The 16,935-nt window shown below is 39.2% G+C and overlaps 2 protein-coding genes across 4 annotated transcripts; one reads left to right on the top strand and one right to left on the bottom strand.

Annotated features, from left to right (window-relative positions):
- Positions 1-290: 290 nt before the first annotated feature.
- Positions 291-13,001, bottom strand: GET3 (guided entry of tail-anchored proteins factor 3, ATPase). Of its 2 annotated transcripts, none has more exons than XM_083351751.1 (8): positions 12,839-13,001; positions 12,388-12,548; positions 8,922-9,069; positions 7,241-7,389; positions 5,154-5,304; positions 4,713-4,820; positions 2,746-2,943; positions 291-1,252 (listed from the first exon to the last, which is right to left on the bottom strand). In XM_083351751.1, the coding sequence occupies exons 1-8, from the start codon at positions 12,893-12,895 to the stop codon at positions 1,121-1,123; spliced, it is 1,104 nt and encodes a 367-aa protein (XP_083207877.1). In that variant the 5' UTR covers positions 12,896-13,001; the 3' UTR covers positions 291-1,120. The 2 variants fall into 2 exon arrangements, with proteins under 2 accessions (XP_083207877.1, XP_083207878.1); XM_083351752.1 differs by lacking the exon at positions 12,839-13,001 and adding an exon at positions 12,765-12,769.
- A 21-nt stretch (positions 13,002-13,022) lies between these two features.
- TRIR (telomerase RNA component interacting RNase) lies at positions 13,023-16,801 on the top strand. 2 transcript variants are annotated; one of them, XM_083351755.1, is made up of 3 exons: positions 13,023-13,400; positions 15,865-15,988; positions 16,568-16,801. In XM_083351755.1, the coding sequence occupies exons 1-3, from the start codon at positions 13,140-13,142 to the stop codon at positions 16,579-16,581; spliced, it is 399 nt and encodes a 132-aa protein (XP_083207881.1). In that variant the 5' UTR covers positions 13,023-13,139; the 3' UTR covers positions 16,582-16,801. The 2 variants fall into 2 exon arrangements, with proteins under 2 accessions (XP_083207881.1, XP_083207880.1); XM_083351754.1 differs by having other exon boundaries at positions 15,911-15,988.
- The last annotated feature ends 134 nt before the right edge of the window (positions 16,802-16,935 follow it).

Below are 16,935 nucleotides of genomic sequence, written 5' to 3' on the forward strand. Positions count from 1 at the left end.
GTGAAGGGATGTGCCCAATTAAAGCCATGGACTACAAATACCTAGCCTCTCCCACTCCCCCCATTTTACATTGTACCCAGAGAAAGATTCCAAAGTGATGTGGTAATTTCCCTTCTAATTTTCATAGAATTAAATTATTCCATAGCTACAGTATCAGAACACTTCAGAACTCTGGAAAAGCTCCATTATAATTCATAGCAATAAGTCCAGCTCTACCATGAACTGCTTTGTTCCAATTTACACTCTCTTTCCTTTTATATTCAAGCACACAAACACATATGAACTTCATAAACAGTGCATACATTGACATTTTAATACCAAGAGTTTTCTTTGAGTGAAGGAACTGGGGACTAGAAAATGAACTGTTCATATATCCAAATATTTCAAAGACCTATAATTTGTTAAACTCCAAACCTCTATTCCCTTCCCCATTTTTACACCCATTTTCCACACTTATGATTTACAGCGTCAGAAAGCCAGTAAGAAAGATAAAACAACCTCATCATCAATACTTTTGCAACCTTAAGGAAACAAATAATTTAAGCTCAGTGGTTTTATACTCCCCTAAAGCATCCCCTTGTCAAATAACTTCCATGTTTTGCCTCCAGTTCTTGACAATACCCAATAAAAATCAATCTGACAGTTTGAGTGACAAGAAGCACTGAAATTATTTCTCTTACAATTTATTTACATACTTCCCATTAGCGCTGATGACCCTGATGTTGTAAATGAACTGACAGCTTCTGTATCATCATCATAGTACCTGACTGGCACCTCAGTCAGAATGACATTAATCCCAGGTGACATGAACCAAAGAGAAACCAAGTGACAGAGAAATAAACAAAAAAAGTGACACACATTTAACTTAGGTAGTTGGTCCAGGAAGGGAAAGGATTCAACGTTGTAGTTTCTTTCGAGGTGTCCCAAGGAGTTACATAATCAGCGTATTAGAACACAAGTTACGTGAGAGTGCCAATTCTACTTCTTCTAGCTTCGTCAGTCGTACGATTTCAACAGATGAGAAGTCAATGGAAAAGATGGAATTCCATCAGGAAAAGAACAGGGAAGAGCAGGCATGGAATGGTAGAGGGGGCAATTGGGGGAGTCTGTCCATAGGTGTTCATTTTGCACTGGGTGGTTTATAGGGCTCCAGTAGAAGACTTGAAAAGGTATTGACTTTATCAGCTCCTCGCACTTCATGGGGTAAAAGTGGCAACTTTACAATATGAAAGTCTTCATAAAGGTCCTCCATCTGGATAAAAGAAAAAAAACACAGTCAAACAATCCTAAGAACCTAGAAATCAGGATTAAGAATTGCAGCATTTTCAATTTCAATTTATCCCGTTAGATTAGAAAGTTTTACTGTTTATTCTTTATAATCCTTTGTATCCTTTATCATCTTAATTCAATAGTAGGTTTAAATTCTAAATATAATTTGCATTTTAATACATTAAGCATGCTAAATTTGAGCTTTGCTACAATTTTTATAGCAGATTATTTTTTTTGTGCAAGTTATTCTGTGGAACTAAAGTTTGTAGCCTAGTGCAATTCCACTTATACAACTAATTCAAGCAGATGATTCTTTGTATTATTACTATTTATTTGCAACAATGTGAAGTCACAGCTGCTATTCATTTTGTTGATTAGGCCTTCATACACACTGAATTCTTCCCAGAAACTAGGATATCATAATTATCGGTGAAAATATACGTGGATCCAAACAGTGTGGCCTTTTGGAATTGACTGACGGAAATTTTGCCAATGCGCAACTTTTTTAAGTGCTGTCCAATATGTTTTGGTATGTCATCCGCTGGGCCATACCACTGGGGCTACCACAGCCATTTTATACCATAATCTTTCAACTTGAATTTATAGATGTTGATACTTTGTGATTTTCTCCAATTCTTTGTGCTGTATTCTACTATCCTCAGGCATTGTCAAATCAGTTATTATTAGGTTAGCCAGAGGTTTAGATGATTATTATACCTTTCAGAGTAAAACTGGGCTTTAAATGCTGGGTTCAAGGAAATTCAAGTCAGTCATCCTCAGAGCAATATTTAGTGAAATAAGTCATATAAAGTAGGGATGAAATTATGAAAAAAAAATGTTAAATTAGAGAAACACTTGAAGGGAAAGTGGTCTGGGATTAAAAGAGATAGAAAACATCCCTTGAAAGCTGTGAAGAAATCAAAGAATAAAAAAGAAAAAATACAGAATGATGACGCTAAGTTAAAGAAAAAAGACAGAAGGTCAAGAAAAAAGAATAGAAACAGTGAACAGTTTGACAAATATAGGCAACTCGACCCTTATTTAAATATGACAAAAACCTATCATCCAATGTTCACTGTGAAACAAATGCTGAGAATGTTCTAAAGCATGATACGTAAGGCTTGAAGGCTGAGATAGAATTGCTAACTCCTGGCTATTCAATCATTCCTAATATAAAGCAAACTCCTATTCTACAGATCAGGCCTGCACAACCTGTAGAGGGGAAAGGGCTGCACTGACAAATTTAAAATCACAACACGCTGCAGAAATACCTGGAGTGCTGATTCCACAGCAGCAGCAGCAGCAGCAGTACTAGAACTAGTGCTGGCCTAGAAAAACCGAGGTGCTTGGCAGTGTCTTTTGGCGCAGGGGCAGCAAATTTATTATCACATAAGGCTGCCTGGAAGACTATGCAGGCCTGATATATATTAATATGTTCCCAGCTTATCAGGGAATTTGCAGTGCTTGTAATCATACCTGGTCAAGGTATTTAGACTGGATTTTATGCCGAGCTTCACACATCTTGCAAGGCTTGTCAGGGTCAGGAAAGACCAATTGATTGACTATGATATTGTGGGTATCGATTTTGCATTTGGCCAACTCCTGGATAAGCCGTTCCGTTTCATACAGTGATAGGAATTCCGCAATGCAAACACAGATGAAAGTGGTTTGTTCCTGTAACACAGACAAGATACAGTTACTTCAGTGATGTGAAAAGAAGCGCACGTTATAGTTTTGCTTCACTCGCTCTTCCCAGAACCCAATGTCAGTGCAGCTGCCTCTGTTTCCATTCCCTCTCATGTCTTACGTCATGTTTTAGAAAAGAAGAGTCAATGCCAGAAATCAAACCTGAAGAACAGAAACAGAGCAGAAAAAACTTCTCCTAAGCACTCTAAGTTTTATTGTACTTTTAATAAACGTAGGGAAAACTAATGCAAACCAAAAGAAAAAAGGAAAGTTCAGAAGGCGTGGAAGAAAAACAAAATGACAAATAAAACACTCTTCTCCCAGAGCCTAATTGTCATCTTTTCAGTACTGATTCAGCAAAAAGTCTATTAGGAGTAGTGAAAAATATTGAACAAGTAATTTATCCCTAAGCAAATGGTCCTGCTTTATAGTTCTTCTTTTTGCTCTTCACAATCTTGACGTTTGAGTCATTCCAGTGGCATCGTAGGATTTTATCTTTCATCAATCATTCGAGTTTTCAAATCTTTCACCAGCTTTATTCAACTTTATAAATCTAGCAACCTAGAACTAAGGAGAAACTTCCTGACAGTTAGAACAACTAACCAGTGGAACAACCTGCCTCCAGAAGCGGTGAATGCTCCAACACTGGAAGTTTTTAAGAAGAGACTGGACAGCCATTTGTCTGAAATGGTATAGGGTTTCCTGCCTGAGCAGGGGGTTGGACTAGATGACCACCAGGGTCCCTTCCAACTTTATTATTATTATTATTATTATTATTATTATTATTATTATTATTATTATTATTATTATTATTATTATTGTTCCCATAGAGGCATTATCCAGAATTTGTCAGTTATTCCACATCTAGACCCTTTTCTTGATTTGTCTTTCGTATTCTCATGTTAGTTATCTCAATGTTGTCTTCTATGCCTTCAAACACTATAATGTCTACTTTTTTATCTTCTAAAAATTTATCCACTGACATCTGTATACTTTTTGAGATATTAGCTATTAATACTTCACTCCAAAAGATTATAGCTTGCTTGGCCATTTTAACTCTTTTCTGCCTGGTCCTTTAGTTCCCTCTAGTGTCCATTTGCAACCTTCAAGCCTCAGTTCCTAACATGGGTTTAGTTGTGTTTCAGTCATTTTCTACTAGCATGTTATTTAATTATATACTTCTTTTTCAAATCTTACCGCAAAATTAATCAACATATCAAATAGTCTCTGTTTAAAACTTTCATAAATCAAAATATTTTTTTTGCTTTTTGCCAATTGTGTATTGTTTTAAATTCTTGTATAATTTAAAAAAATAAATAAATCAAAAGAAGGTAAATCTCACGAGGTGTCAAACTAAGCTCACCGTTTTGAAGGTCTCTATTAACCATAAATTGAACATTTTCAAATTTGACCAGAATTATCAATTTTTCTCCAAAAGGAGGAGAAATATTGACAAGTTCTATTCCTTCCGAAATATTTTGTCTTTAATGCAAGCAGACCTCCCAGGTCCCGTCCAACTCTGATATTCTGCATTCTGTATTTAACCTAGTGAAACATTTGTAAATAAAAACGGTTCTGGTTTAAATAACAATTATTCTTTGAGAATCTAGATGCAGGAAAGTTCATCTACCTTCCCTCACTACCTCTAAAATGTATATGTTTCTGCAATTTCCAGGAAGAGGTGAATCTCTTTTAAGACCTGCTTATGCCTAGAGAATACATTTTCACTATTCCCTCTCCTTTTGCCATATACTTACTGGATCTTTGAACTGTTCACTGACCGAGCGGATGACAGGAAGTGTTTCTTCCAGTTTGGAAGCCAGCTGGTCAGCATTCATGTCTCCTAGGCCAAGCATGTTACACATCTAGTGAAGAACAAAAAGTTACAATGATGGGTAACATCCAACAGAGGGCAAATCATAATTATAGTGTATGGCAAGTAAAGAGAAACTGAATAGGCTAACCAACTCAGGGCAGAATGATCAAGCACATCAATATACTTGGCTGCTACTGCATCTTGCTGGCTGCCAGCAGAATATTTTGATTTCTACTCCATCATACAAGCAATGTCACATACCAAAGCTAATAATTATATACTGTTTCCTACAGAGCACGGGTAGAATTCAAGTCAGATAATAGCATAATACTTTTTAACAATAAAATCTCATGCTTTTATGTTGCTGACGATTCTCCTTTACCTGGGATATGAAGGGACTGATCTGGTTCTTTATTTGCATCAGTCGACCCAGCCCCCGCTCCACTATTGTGGGGAAATTGAGCAGCCGTAATGTGTGTCCTGTGGGTGCTGTGTCGAACACCACCACGGAAAAATTCATTCCTTTCACCAACCTGTTCAGGCCAGAGAGAGAACACTATCAGCATCCTCCAAAACAGCATTCCTAGACTGCTAATTCCTACTGATATGGCCACCAATTAAAATACATTACAAATCTTTCTCTCACAAATTGAATGAGATCCATAAATATGAATCTTTGTTTTTTCATTCCATCAAAGGAAATAATCCTTGTGTTCTTTTAAGGGCTGCAGCAGCATCTTATCAATTTGAGTTCTGGTCACTAGACAAACACAAGATACATACAAGAATCAATGCTGTATTTTATAAAGGCTCTTGGGTGTTTTGTAAAATATGGTATTGGCCTCTGTTCATTTTGCAGCATCCCGATGGTCCTGGCTTATCATCTGCTAGTCCGGTGACTGTTCAAAGATATCCCTGAAGGAAGGAGGGTTCAGGCAGTCCATGACCTTACAACCACAGTTGGGACCAACATTTCCATTGCTAACCAGGGCAGTTGCTAAGTGAGTTGTGCCGGATTTTATCACCTGGTGTTAAGCCAAGTGGATTAAGCAGCTGTTAAGCGAATACAGCTTCCTCCACTGACTTTGCTTGTCGAAAGCCAGCCGGGAAAAATCGCAGTTGGCGATCGCGTAACCCCAGGACACTCGCTGCAACCTTTGTAAATACACGCAGGTTACCAAGTGCCTGAATTTTTATCGTATGGCCCTGGGGATGCTGTGATGGTTTTAACTGTGAGGATGATTGTCAAGTTGCTTTTTTTTAACACTGCCTGTGTAACTTCAAAGGGTCACTAAATGAATGGCTGTAAGTCAAGGACTACCTGTACTTACAATAGGTCCGTGCAGGTGTGGCTGTCACAACATCCCTGGGGTCGCTTGACTGCAATTCAGGTGCTTGGCAACTGGGTCATAATTATAACATTGCGGCATCCCGCAGCCACGATTGTTATTTGCGATCTTCACTGCCAATTTCTGACAAGCAAAATCAACAGGGGGGCTACTAGGAGGCCACAATGGTAATCATGTGACCATAAGACAACTGCGACAATGAAAGCTTCACCAAATGACATCAATGGGACTGCAAGAATTGCTGCTGTAAGCTGGTGTGGACATACGAGGTAATATCTTATGAGCATCGCTCAAGAGTTCCCAATCCCAAAGACCACCAGTAAACGGGAACTATCCGTACGTATTATCAGGCCCACAGTCTGCAACACATATGACCTTTTCAGTTATAGTAGTGACTTTTTTTTTGCCCTGTATATTCACAGCAGGCCATAAGTCTGTAACATAAATGAAATTAGCATCACAAATGAGAACTCCACATCCACATCGGACTACTGCTAAGGAAAACTGTTATTACATGTTACATTGCCAAATGCAGGCAAAAAAAGTTCAGCCTTATGAATTTAATCACGGCAGCAAGACTTTTAGTAGGGCAATATTGGAAGAAGGAAGAACTGCTGACTATAGAAGAGTGGACTCTAAAGGTTTCCGACCTGGCGGAAATGGCAAAGATCTCAGCGTACTTGAAAGACCATTCGCAACAGAGATATATTGTGGAGTGGAAAAAATGGATTGATTATATCCAGAATAAATATGGGACTAAAAAGTTTCATCTAGCATTTGAATAAGTATTGATGTGATATTTATATTGCTTGTAGTTATTTTATAAGAGTTAAAGTGCGATAGATTTAATAGTTTATTGTTGTTTGCATAAGGTAGATTATGATTGTTTGTATTTTTATACCCTGTATTTGGCTCTGGGAAGTCGGGGAGGGGGAAGGGAGGGAGGTGTTGGGGAGGGTTGGGGAGAGGGGAGGGGGTTGGGAGGGGTTTTGTTTTGTTAAAAAAATGTATTGTAAAACTTTTCAATAAAAAAAAAAAGTTCAGCCTTTGCTTCCAAAGTGCAGTTTCAAATACATAGCAGGGGAATGATTAGCCCGATACTTCAGTTCACAATTCTCACCTCATCACTTCAGCATAACTCATTGCTTCATCGATACCAGGAAAGGCACTCATGGCCTCTTGCATCATCTTCTTGCCCATACTTAGCATGTTATCTTCCTCAAAAAATTCATCTGGAAGCTCAGCCACACCCAAGCTAGGATCAATCTCCTAATAATAAATTACGGATAGAATAGAATTCAACACCAGCATGTAGAAGCTGCATCATTAAGCCACTCAATGTGAATGCTTCGAGTGAAACAACAAAATTTACCATATGAAAATAACCTGCACTTAGTCCTCAACTTCGTTAAGTTTTGCCTCATTTTACGACCTCTCTTGCCACAGTTGTTAAGTGAATCACTGCAGTTGTTAAGTTAGTAACATGGATGTCAAGTAAATTTGGCTTTCGCCTTGACTTTGCTTGTCAGGAGGTTGCAAAATGTGATCACATGACCCCAGAACACTGCAACCAACACAAATACATGCCTCAAGCACTCTCTGGTGCAATGAAGAATTCACACTGGATTCAATGATAGTGAGCTGCCCAAACTCTGCTGCAGCAAAGCAGCCCCCTAGCATAACATTTCCACTACAGCTGATATCAGGTTATTCTGTTCAAATGCTGTTTTTGGTTTTTGCCAATTATGTCCCTTAGTATTATGGACAAATGATTATCTTTGCCCTGTTTGTCCAGAGCACAATGTTGCAGAAGTCTTGATCTTTGTCTACAGGTTCTGAAATAAAATTTAGTGTTGCCCCGATGTTCTTTCTAGAAAGCAAACACACCTTCTCACACACCTCCCATGAAGATATTTTTGTGCAACTTCTTCCTAATGATACTCACACTCTTTTACATATGTAGTGACAAAAACTATCTGTAGGTCATGTGATGAAACTTTGGGGTACTTAGACTTTTCTTTCAGCAACTTGCATTCTGCTCTCAGGCTGAATTTGTAGGATAGCCTGGCCTGAACAAGCTGGCAGTTACGGTATTTGAAATCTTCTCCACTTGGAAATTATCTTTTTGAACATATGATCGATGTTCTAATCATTTGAATCTGATTCTCATTTTAAGGCACTGAGGCAGAAATAAATGTAGATGTGCACGTATTTTTTCCATATGATAAATTTGCATTTATATTTATTACACAAAGGACTACTACATGTAAATAGTAGTGTTAGATTTCCTTTATCAATATTGTTGAAACAAAGATAAAATATATGCTGAAATATGTTGCAAGAGTCAAAAATTTCAACGGGATGCCCTGTTTCATATGACTGAATAGGAATCATATATCCACTGTTGAGGTTGGAGGTACTTATTCTCTGTTCGAGATCTGTATATGTTTCAGTTTTAAACTTTATTTTTAACATTGATGTTTATATTTTAAATGCCTTTTTACTGCTTATTGTACACTGTCCAGAGTAATACTTTGTGATTAATAAAATAATTGCAATAAGGGAGTCCATTTTTTAAGAGAATACCCACTTACAAAACTTTTAGGAGGAAAAGCCTTTTCTAATAAGGAGATGAAGTAACTGGAATAGCATTTTCTTCAAATAATTTCTCAGTATTAGCGTACTATTTAAGATAAAAGAACTAAGGAAAAACAAATTTGGTCCAGATCTTTCTTTCTACGAAACATATGCACAATTTTAACATATGAAAACATCTTAAGTTATTTATCCTCTCTGCTCACCATGGCAAAAAGATTATCATAACCCTTTACTTTGGTGGGAACCTTGGAAAATTTCTGGTCAAAGGCATCTGAGATGTTGTGAGCAGGATCAGTAGAGATGATGAGGACACTCTCACGTACTTTGGAGAGCTGTACAGCTAAGCTACAACTGGACCACAAAATAAAAGCAAGAAGCAGTTATTAATACACGCACACAAACTAACAAATAGGACAAGCTTCTAAAATTCAGATCTCCCTGTACTGAAGAACTATATGCAAGACTTTTAAGATTTATCTAAACTATTTAGTAAATAGAAACGTAAACTAACAAATTGCAAGTGATTACTTCATGCTTTTTTTAAATGAAGAAACTAATCTGAAAGAAAAAGATAATACTGTAATAGATATTATGCTTGTGAATTATTTTATTTAAAACAAACAGTTGAGATTTTGAACAAGGCAATTTGCAAAAATAGGATTATATATTAGAAATAATCTGAAACATTTTACTATGCACATAAGTTTGAGTTTAAGCTTTTTTTCTGCTACAAAAGTTGTGGATGTTTCTATATAATACAGTGCTATAGTTCAGAACATAAATACTGCAATATTTTGTTCTATTTGTATTTGAGATTAATTTTTTTCTGCTATTCAGGTAGTCTTCAACTTACAAGTGGGCCCAAAATTTCTGTTGTTAATGGAGACATTTATTAAGTTCTTTTACAACCTTTCTTGCCACAGTTGTTAAGTGAATCACTGCAGTTGGTAAGTTAGTAACCTAGTTGTTAAGTAAATCTGGCGTTCACATTGACTTTGCTTGTCAGAAGCTCATAAAAGATGATTACATGGTCTTGAGACACAGCAACGGTCATAAGTATAAACCAGTTGCAAGCAACTGAATTGTGATCACATGATCATGGGGATGCTGCAAAGTTCTAACCGTGAAGAGTCATGTTACATTTTTCAGTGCCACTGTAACTTTGAACTGTCACTAAATAAGTCGAAGGCTACCTGTATACGTTTTCAATACATTTGCCTGCAGTTTGCAAGTTCATAATCTTAACAAGACAATTTGAATTTTACCAATCAGAAAGATAGGAAATGCAGGAAAACAAGATTTCAATAAAATATTAAAAAGCGTGTCCGTACCTCATATGTATGTTAACCTTGTAAAAAGATTTAAAGATTTATTAGTATCCAAGACTAACTCAGTAAACACACTGTTAAGTCATTATGGCACACATTAACAGTCTAAAATTATCAGATCAAAACAGATAGTCTTTGACTTGCAACTATAATTGGACCAAAATTTCTGCCACTAAGCAATAGTCTCAAGCAAGTCATCATGCAACCAGACCTGATTTTATGATCATTTTTACCACATCATTAAGCAAATCACATGATCATTAAATAATTCCTACAGCCTGCTAATATGGTGGAATCAACAGCTGAAAGGAAAGAAGTCCCTTTTGGGTAGTTAAGAAACATTCCATTTTGGACTCCACAGATCTGAGGAAGCATCTGAGGTAAGGCACTAAGATATATTTCTGGCTTTTCCAGGGGAAAGTAGGCAGTCTGGCATGACTCTTACGTACAATTGAGTCAACGATAAAGAAAGCTAAGCCTCAGAGCCATTTTGGTTGTCTGCACCTGACAGCTAGAAAGGTCACAAATCACGATCACATGACAAGACACTGCAACTGTCATAAATGTGAGGCAGTTGCAAAGTGCCCAAATTATAATCATGTGACTGTAGAGATGGTGCAATGTTCATAACTTCAAGGATGGATCACTGTTTCCAACGACATCGTAATTTTGAATGAACATTAAATCAAGGACTGCCTATATTGTAATTGTGAAACATCTGTTTATTTACCTTTGATGGCATTTTGATTTCAATAAGTTATTATCCTATGGACACTTGTTTTATATTGTAAAATAATCTTACGTTAAGTCAAAACAGTGCTTTGGCAAATTCACTGGAAAACTTTCAGTGTTGAAAGAATGCAACTTTAATCATTTAAGATAAAAACAGTCCTCTTAAACTCACTTCTAAACATCACATATATCACCTATCACATACCAATCTCAAGATAAATTAATTATGAGAAACAGTACATTTAACAATTGACTATGAGCCATACAGTACATAATTTATGTGCAGCATGTAACAATTATCAATTACTGCTGTACAGTTAGACTAATTAAAAACCCACATTTAAATCTAACACTACATGCCAATGCCTTTCAATGTTTCCATCACAAATTCTGTTTTATGATTCCAAGACAACTTGGAACAGAAATATTCCACAATAGCAAATCTACTGCAAATTTATTTTATTTTTATTTATTTATTTTTATTTTTATTCCATTTATATCCCGCCCTTCTCCGAAGACTCAGGGCGGCTTACAAGCTTAGCAGTAGCCTTCATTCTATGTATATGCCTGCTTATTAGGGCTTTCACACACACCCCAAGCGGCATTATTACAAAGTCAGCTTATTGCCCCCAACAATCTGGGTCCTCATTTTACCTACCTCGGAAGGATGGAAGGTTGAGTCAACCTTGAGCCTGGTGGGATGCGAACCTGCACTAATTGCAGGCAGCTGGTGTTACTTAAGGAGGCATTAGCCCACTGCTCCACCAAGGCTCAAATCACACTGCTTGTCCCTGAAAGTATAAAAACTCTGTTGGCAGAGTTCAACAAATGGATGAAGAACGAAGGAGAGAGAATGCCAGGTCTTAACTTAATTAATCTTGGATTTTTTTTTAAAAAAAGGGCATTTTCTAAGTTACAATTTGAAAACTTTTATATACACGTCAGAAAATATTTTCAACCTGCTCTAACAGAAACTTCCAATCAGGAGCCGCTAAACCAGGGGTCTTCAAACTTGGCCCTTTTATGACTTGTGGACTTCAACTCCCAGAATTCCTCACCCAGCGTGCCTGGCTGAGGAATTTTGGGAGTGGAAGTCCACAAGTCATAAAAGGGCCAAGTTTGAAGACCCCTGCGCTAAACATTCAAGGCCATCGAGGAAGGAAACCCAGAGCTACAGAAACCTAAGTAAAAACAGTTTAAATCTTGACTTTAAAAAGAAATTTCAAATCCCTAATTTTATTTCCGATTTCAAATGCAGCCAACGCTCTTTTGGGAGGAAATGACGCCAACCCTGCTACCCGGCATATATTATTCTCAAGCCCCTTGCTTCCTTAACCCTCCGGTTTCTTCAGCCGCTCTCTCGTCTGCAAGAATTTCACATTTTCATTTACTGCAAGGTCCCACACCACTCACCGCCGTCCGGCTTCTTCTGCCAGCTGAATACGAGGCAGCAATTAAAAAAAAAGTGGGATTCTCAACAGCAAGCATCGCGGCAGCGCTTTTTTTCATCTTGACCCTTCAACAACTCACGAGGGCAGGAGACGACCACCACCCACCGCGTAAAAGAGAAAACCGGCGACCGCCATCCTACGTACGCCTCCTGGCTCACCTGCAAGTCGTTTTGCCCACACCGCCCTTCCCGCCAACGAAAATCCACTTCAGGCTCCGCTGCTCGATAATGTTGCTCAGCGTCGGCTCCAGCGGCTCCACATCAGGCGCGTCCTCGAACTCGTCCGCTTCGGCCGACAGCCCAGACGCCACCGCTGCCATCTTGGAACAAAGTCACGTGACAAGACGCTAGGCTACACCATTTTAAAGTGAGGCTCTTAATTTTAACAACCGGCGTATCAGCATTTACACAGGGAGAAGAAACGGCGCTCCGCTCCCTCCTGCGGCCTCCTCTTGAACTTAATGCTTAACACCTTCGTCTCAAATCACTGGCGTCATAAACAGATCTGACGCCAGAAAAAACAACAACACCCCTACCTGAACGGCTGGTATATTCCTATCTTAACATTTCGCCCGATTGGTCGCTAGCTTCCTTTCCTGATTGGCCTCACCTGAGCGGAAGAAGACTCAAATCTCTCCTTTCCTCCGATTGGCAAAAGTCGAGTCATCTTAAGCGGCGACGCAAAAAACAGCCTGTTTTGATTGGTCGGAAGAGCTGTCAATTCTTGGCCGTCGGAGCGCCTAAGACCCCCTAGGTCCGCAAACCTTTTTCCCCCTTCGATCCGCGCGGCCAACCTAACAAACGAGAGGCTTTCCCGCCGTGCTTTGCGGCGGACTGACTTCGTAATCGTTTCCCGTCATTCTCCGGGCCGCGCGGACTGGGCAAGGGAGCGAGTCGAGAGAGAGAGAGAGATGGCCGGGGTGCCAGGCGGGGAAGAAGGCCCGGCTTCCGAGGCGGCCGGATCGGGCGGCGTGAACGTGTTCGCCAACGACGGTTCCTTCCTTGAGCTGTTCAAGCGGCGCATGGAGGAAGCCGCTAGGTCGGGAGGAAAGAGCGGATCAGAAACGGCGGCCGCCGGGGCCGAGAAACGGAAAGAGATCGAACCGCGGCCAGAGCCGCCCGGGGACCAAGAGCCACCGGGAAAGAAGCGGAGCGGGAGCGCCCTCAGCTTCGTAAGGGATCTGGGCACTGACCTTTTCTTTTCTTTTTTTTGGTTCTTCTTCTTCTTCCCCTTGTTTCTCCTTTTTCCTGGGCCTTCTTCGAAGGACCGAGGCGCAGAACCCTTTTGTCAGTTTGCTTTCTCGCAACCGTAGGATGTCTTTTAATAAATAGCTTCACAGGCAGTAGTTCTCCAGGTGCCGCATCTTAGCCGCCTATCTAGACCAGGGGTCTTCAAACTTGGCCCTTTTATGACTTGTGGACTTCAATTCCCAGAATTCCTCAGCCAGCTTGTCTGGCTGAGGAATTCTGGGAGTTGAAGTCCACAAGTCATAAAAGGGCCAAGTTTGAAGACCCCTGATCTAGACTATTATACGCTTCCCTTTCTTTTTCCTTCCCCCCCCCCGCACACACCCCCCCCCCGGTTACTTGCATCCCTGCTCCCCCTTATAAAAGAGGTTATTTATTTTTTTACTAAAGCAATATGACGTTAGCAGGAGCAATGTTACATTTTCTTCTTCCTTCTGAACTCCTTGCCCCCTCCCTCCTCCCCCTCCTCTGTTTTGAAAGGCATTATATTGGACCCCGTTTTTCTAAGCATGTCTGGGGGCCCTGTAGTTATTTAGTACATTTCTCCCAGTTCCTCACTATGTCAGGTTTCCCCCCCCCCAAAAAAAACGAATAGAAAATGAACTTATCCCACAGTTGTTCACAGGACTGCGATGCTATGGTTTGACACCATTCGCTCCTGGGCAGGTTTAATGGTTTGTGGGCTTCGTAATATTGGCTGAATAATTTTACTCTTATGCCAGGGGTCCTCAACCCCAGGTCCGTAGACCGGTACTGGTCCGCGATATGCCAGAAGCCGGTCCACCGAAAACAAAGAAGCCCCCATCTGCAGGATGCAAGCAGCTTGCAAATCTGCACACACACACCCCTCCGGTCCATGGAAAAACCTCTCCGTGGAACCGGTCCCTGGTGCCCAAAAGGTTGGGGACCTCTGCTCTGTGCCATAATCGAAACCTTGATTTGATAAGAGTCTCTGGTAACAGATGTCCCAACTGAGTTTGCCTTTTGTGAACGTGAAGCTGCCATTCTTGACATGCATATAATGCAGATATTTTTTAAAATGGAAGCAATAGAAATGGAAACACTTTGATCTGCTAGTACCTAATACAATATGCTTTGCTTTTAGTTGTCTTTTGGAAAACTTCATTTTAGGCTGATTCAGCCTTTTATTGAGGCACAAGTAAATGAAGTGGAATGCATTAAAACTCTATAAAAATGTTTTTGAAATGAAATTGCTTCCTGCTCTCTTACACATTTGTTGCTAGTGAGTCGTAACAAATATTTCTTGGCACATTGTTTTTTTGTATTCACAGTTTAAAAGTCATCAGTGTGACTCTTGGGACCCAAATGAAATCTTTTTTGTTTTTGTTAATGTGATACAATAAGTCTGAAATATACTGAATCATTTTTATTTGCATTGGCTAGGGAATATTGCAAGTATGACTTCGTCCATCCATTAATTATAAATTTGAACATGAGGAATAAAGTCTGTTCTGCATTACAATGAAATATGATAATCCTGGCCATATTTATTGACCTGTAATTCTAATTGAGTTCAATGGAATTTACTCCTAGGTATCTGTAGGCATTGTAGCCTAAACATGACAAATAAAAATGTTTTATTTCCAGTCTTTAAAATGTTGGGTGGAAGTTTTTAAGTATAAACTGTTTTCCAACATGTATGTTTCCATCACCATATATAAAACAATTTGTACTTGCAATGCATGTGGCATTGCTCTAAAAACGGATTGGGGAGGGAGTGCTATACCATCTAAAAGTGGTAATTGGAATCCCTGTTTTGTCTGTTGCTAACTGAAATCGACATTTTCTATTTTAAACTGTCCTCTTCAACTGAAGATCAAAAATTCTGTTTTTCAGCATAAAAACTGAATCACATACATGCTTATATGGTATTGGAAATACCATTTTTAAATGTATGCAGCAGGCCTTTGCAGTTGTATCTAAGATTATTATATTAGCACACACACTTCCCAAGTCCATAAAAATAATTATTTATTTTGAATTAATGTTGTATTGGTTCTGCTAACTTTATTGCTTTCATGATTTTGAGGAAATAAAAGTTCTTCACATAATGTATTCCAGATTGTTATATTGAAGGGAAATAAAAGTAAAAATAGAATGGTGTTCCTATTTCCCACCAGGCAGCAAACCTGAAAAGAAATTGGAATACTTCCATTTCTTGTTGCTTGTTAATGTCTTTTAATGTTTGGGCTTAACTGTACAGATGTATTGGTGAACACTGCTAAGGTGCCCTTTTACCCTCCTAGCACAGCGGTGTAGGTAACGCTCGGCAGCTCTGTACAGACTGACAGGTGTGATGGCGAGCTAAGATGATCTAATTGAAGGACTCCCTATACCGTTATGTAGTGGGCAACATTCCCCTTGCAGCTCCCAGGCTCGTATAACGGTTGCAGTCTTCTATCCCTTCACCCAGGTGGGCAAGCGGAGAGGGGGCAGCAAGCTAGCCCTGAAGACAGGAGTGGTAGCCAAGAAACAAAAGACAGAGGAGGAGGTAAGCTGGGATACATCAGGAATAATAAATTGAGAGAAGAGGGGCAGCATGGAGCTTCCTAAAAGTTTCTGTGAAGAAAGTAGCACTGTGGTCTCCATTTCAGCATTCTAGAAAGTGAAATTGAGTTCTGCCTTCGTGCTACCCTAGTTTAAAATGGACGGCTGGGTGTGTCCTTGTGGGCTTGGGAAAAAAGTGACTTCTTTCTTGTTCATTTGTAAAAAGAGTGTTTCGGATTCATCTCCTAAATCTGTTGTAAGGTTTGAAGGTTATTTTTGGTGTATAAAATGAATTTAGCTCCAAAAAGATCAGAGCAGCAATGTATATATCCTGTTGTTCTAACTGCACTTTGTGTAGCAAATTAGAATGGAACAGGGTAATTGAAGTATTATAGCTGACTGTAAGTATTGTAGCTGACTTCGCCAGTAAAATTACGATGATCTCTGTGTTTCAATTGAATGGCTTCCCTAGATTTATATGTAGACTGATGTTCATGAGAACCGGTACCCTAAGAATGTTTTTAAGTTCAATTGTTTAAATGTGTATTATTCCATAACTGGTTCCCTTTTTTTTCTGTTATAGGTTTTGACAAATAAAGGAGATGCATGGGCGAAATATATGGCTGAAGTGAAAAAGTACAAAGCCCACCAGTGCAGTGATGATGATAAAACCCGGCCTTTAGTGAAATAACTTTTATCTCCAGCCTGGACTGTCTGTGATGTACATAATTATTTAAAATATCAAAGGAGTAGTGCTGTCCCACAAGACTGAATGCTGCCATGGCAGCAGACTTGCCATACTTTTATATTTGAAAATTTAGAGCCTCCTTCACTGATTCATTTATTGTTTCCCCCTTCTTCTGAGAGCTAAGAACTTTGACTTAATTGCCAGATTTTTAATTTGTAACACCCTCTTTCTAAATAGTGGAATTGGTCTGACATTTCTTTCCC

Source organism: Vipera ursinii (genome assembly GCF_947247035.1).
Source record: "Vipera ursinii genome assembly, chromosome: 2".
NCBI lineage: Eukaryota > Metazoa > Chordata > Lepidosauria > Squamata > Viperidae > Vipera > Vipera ursinii.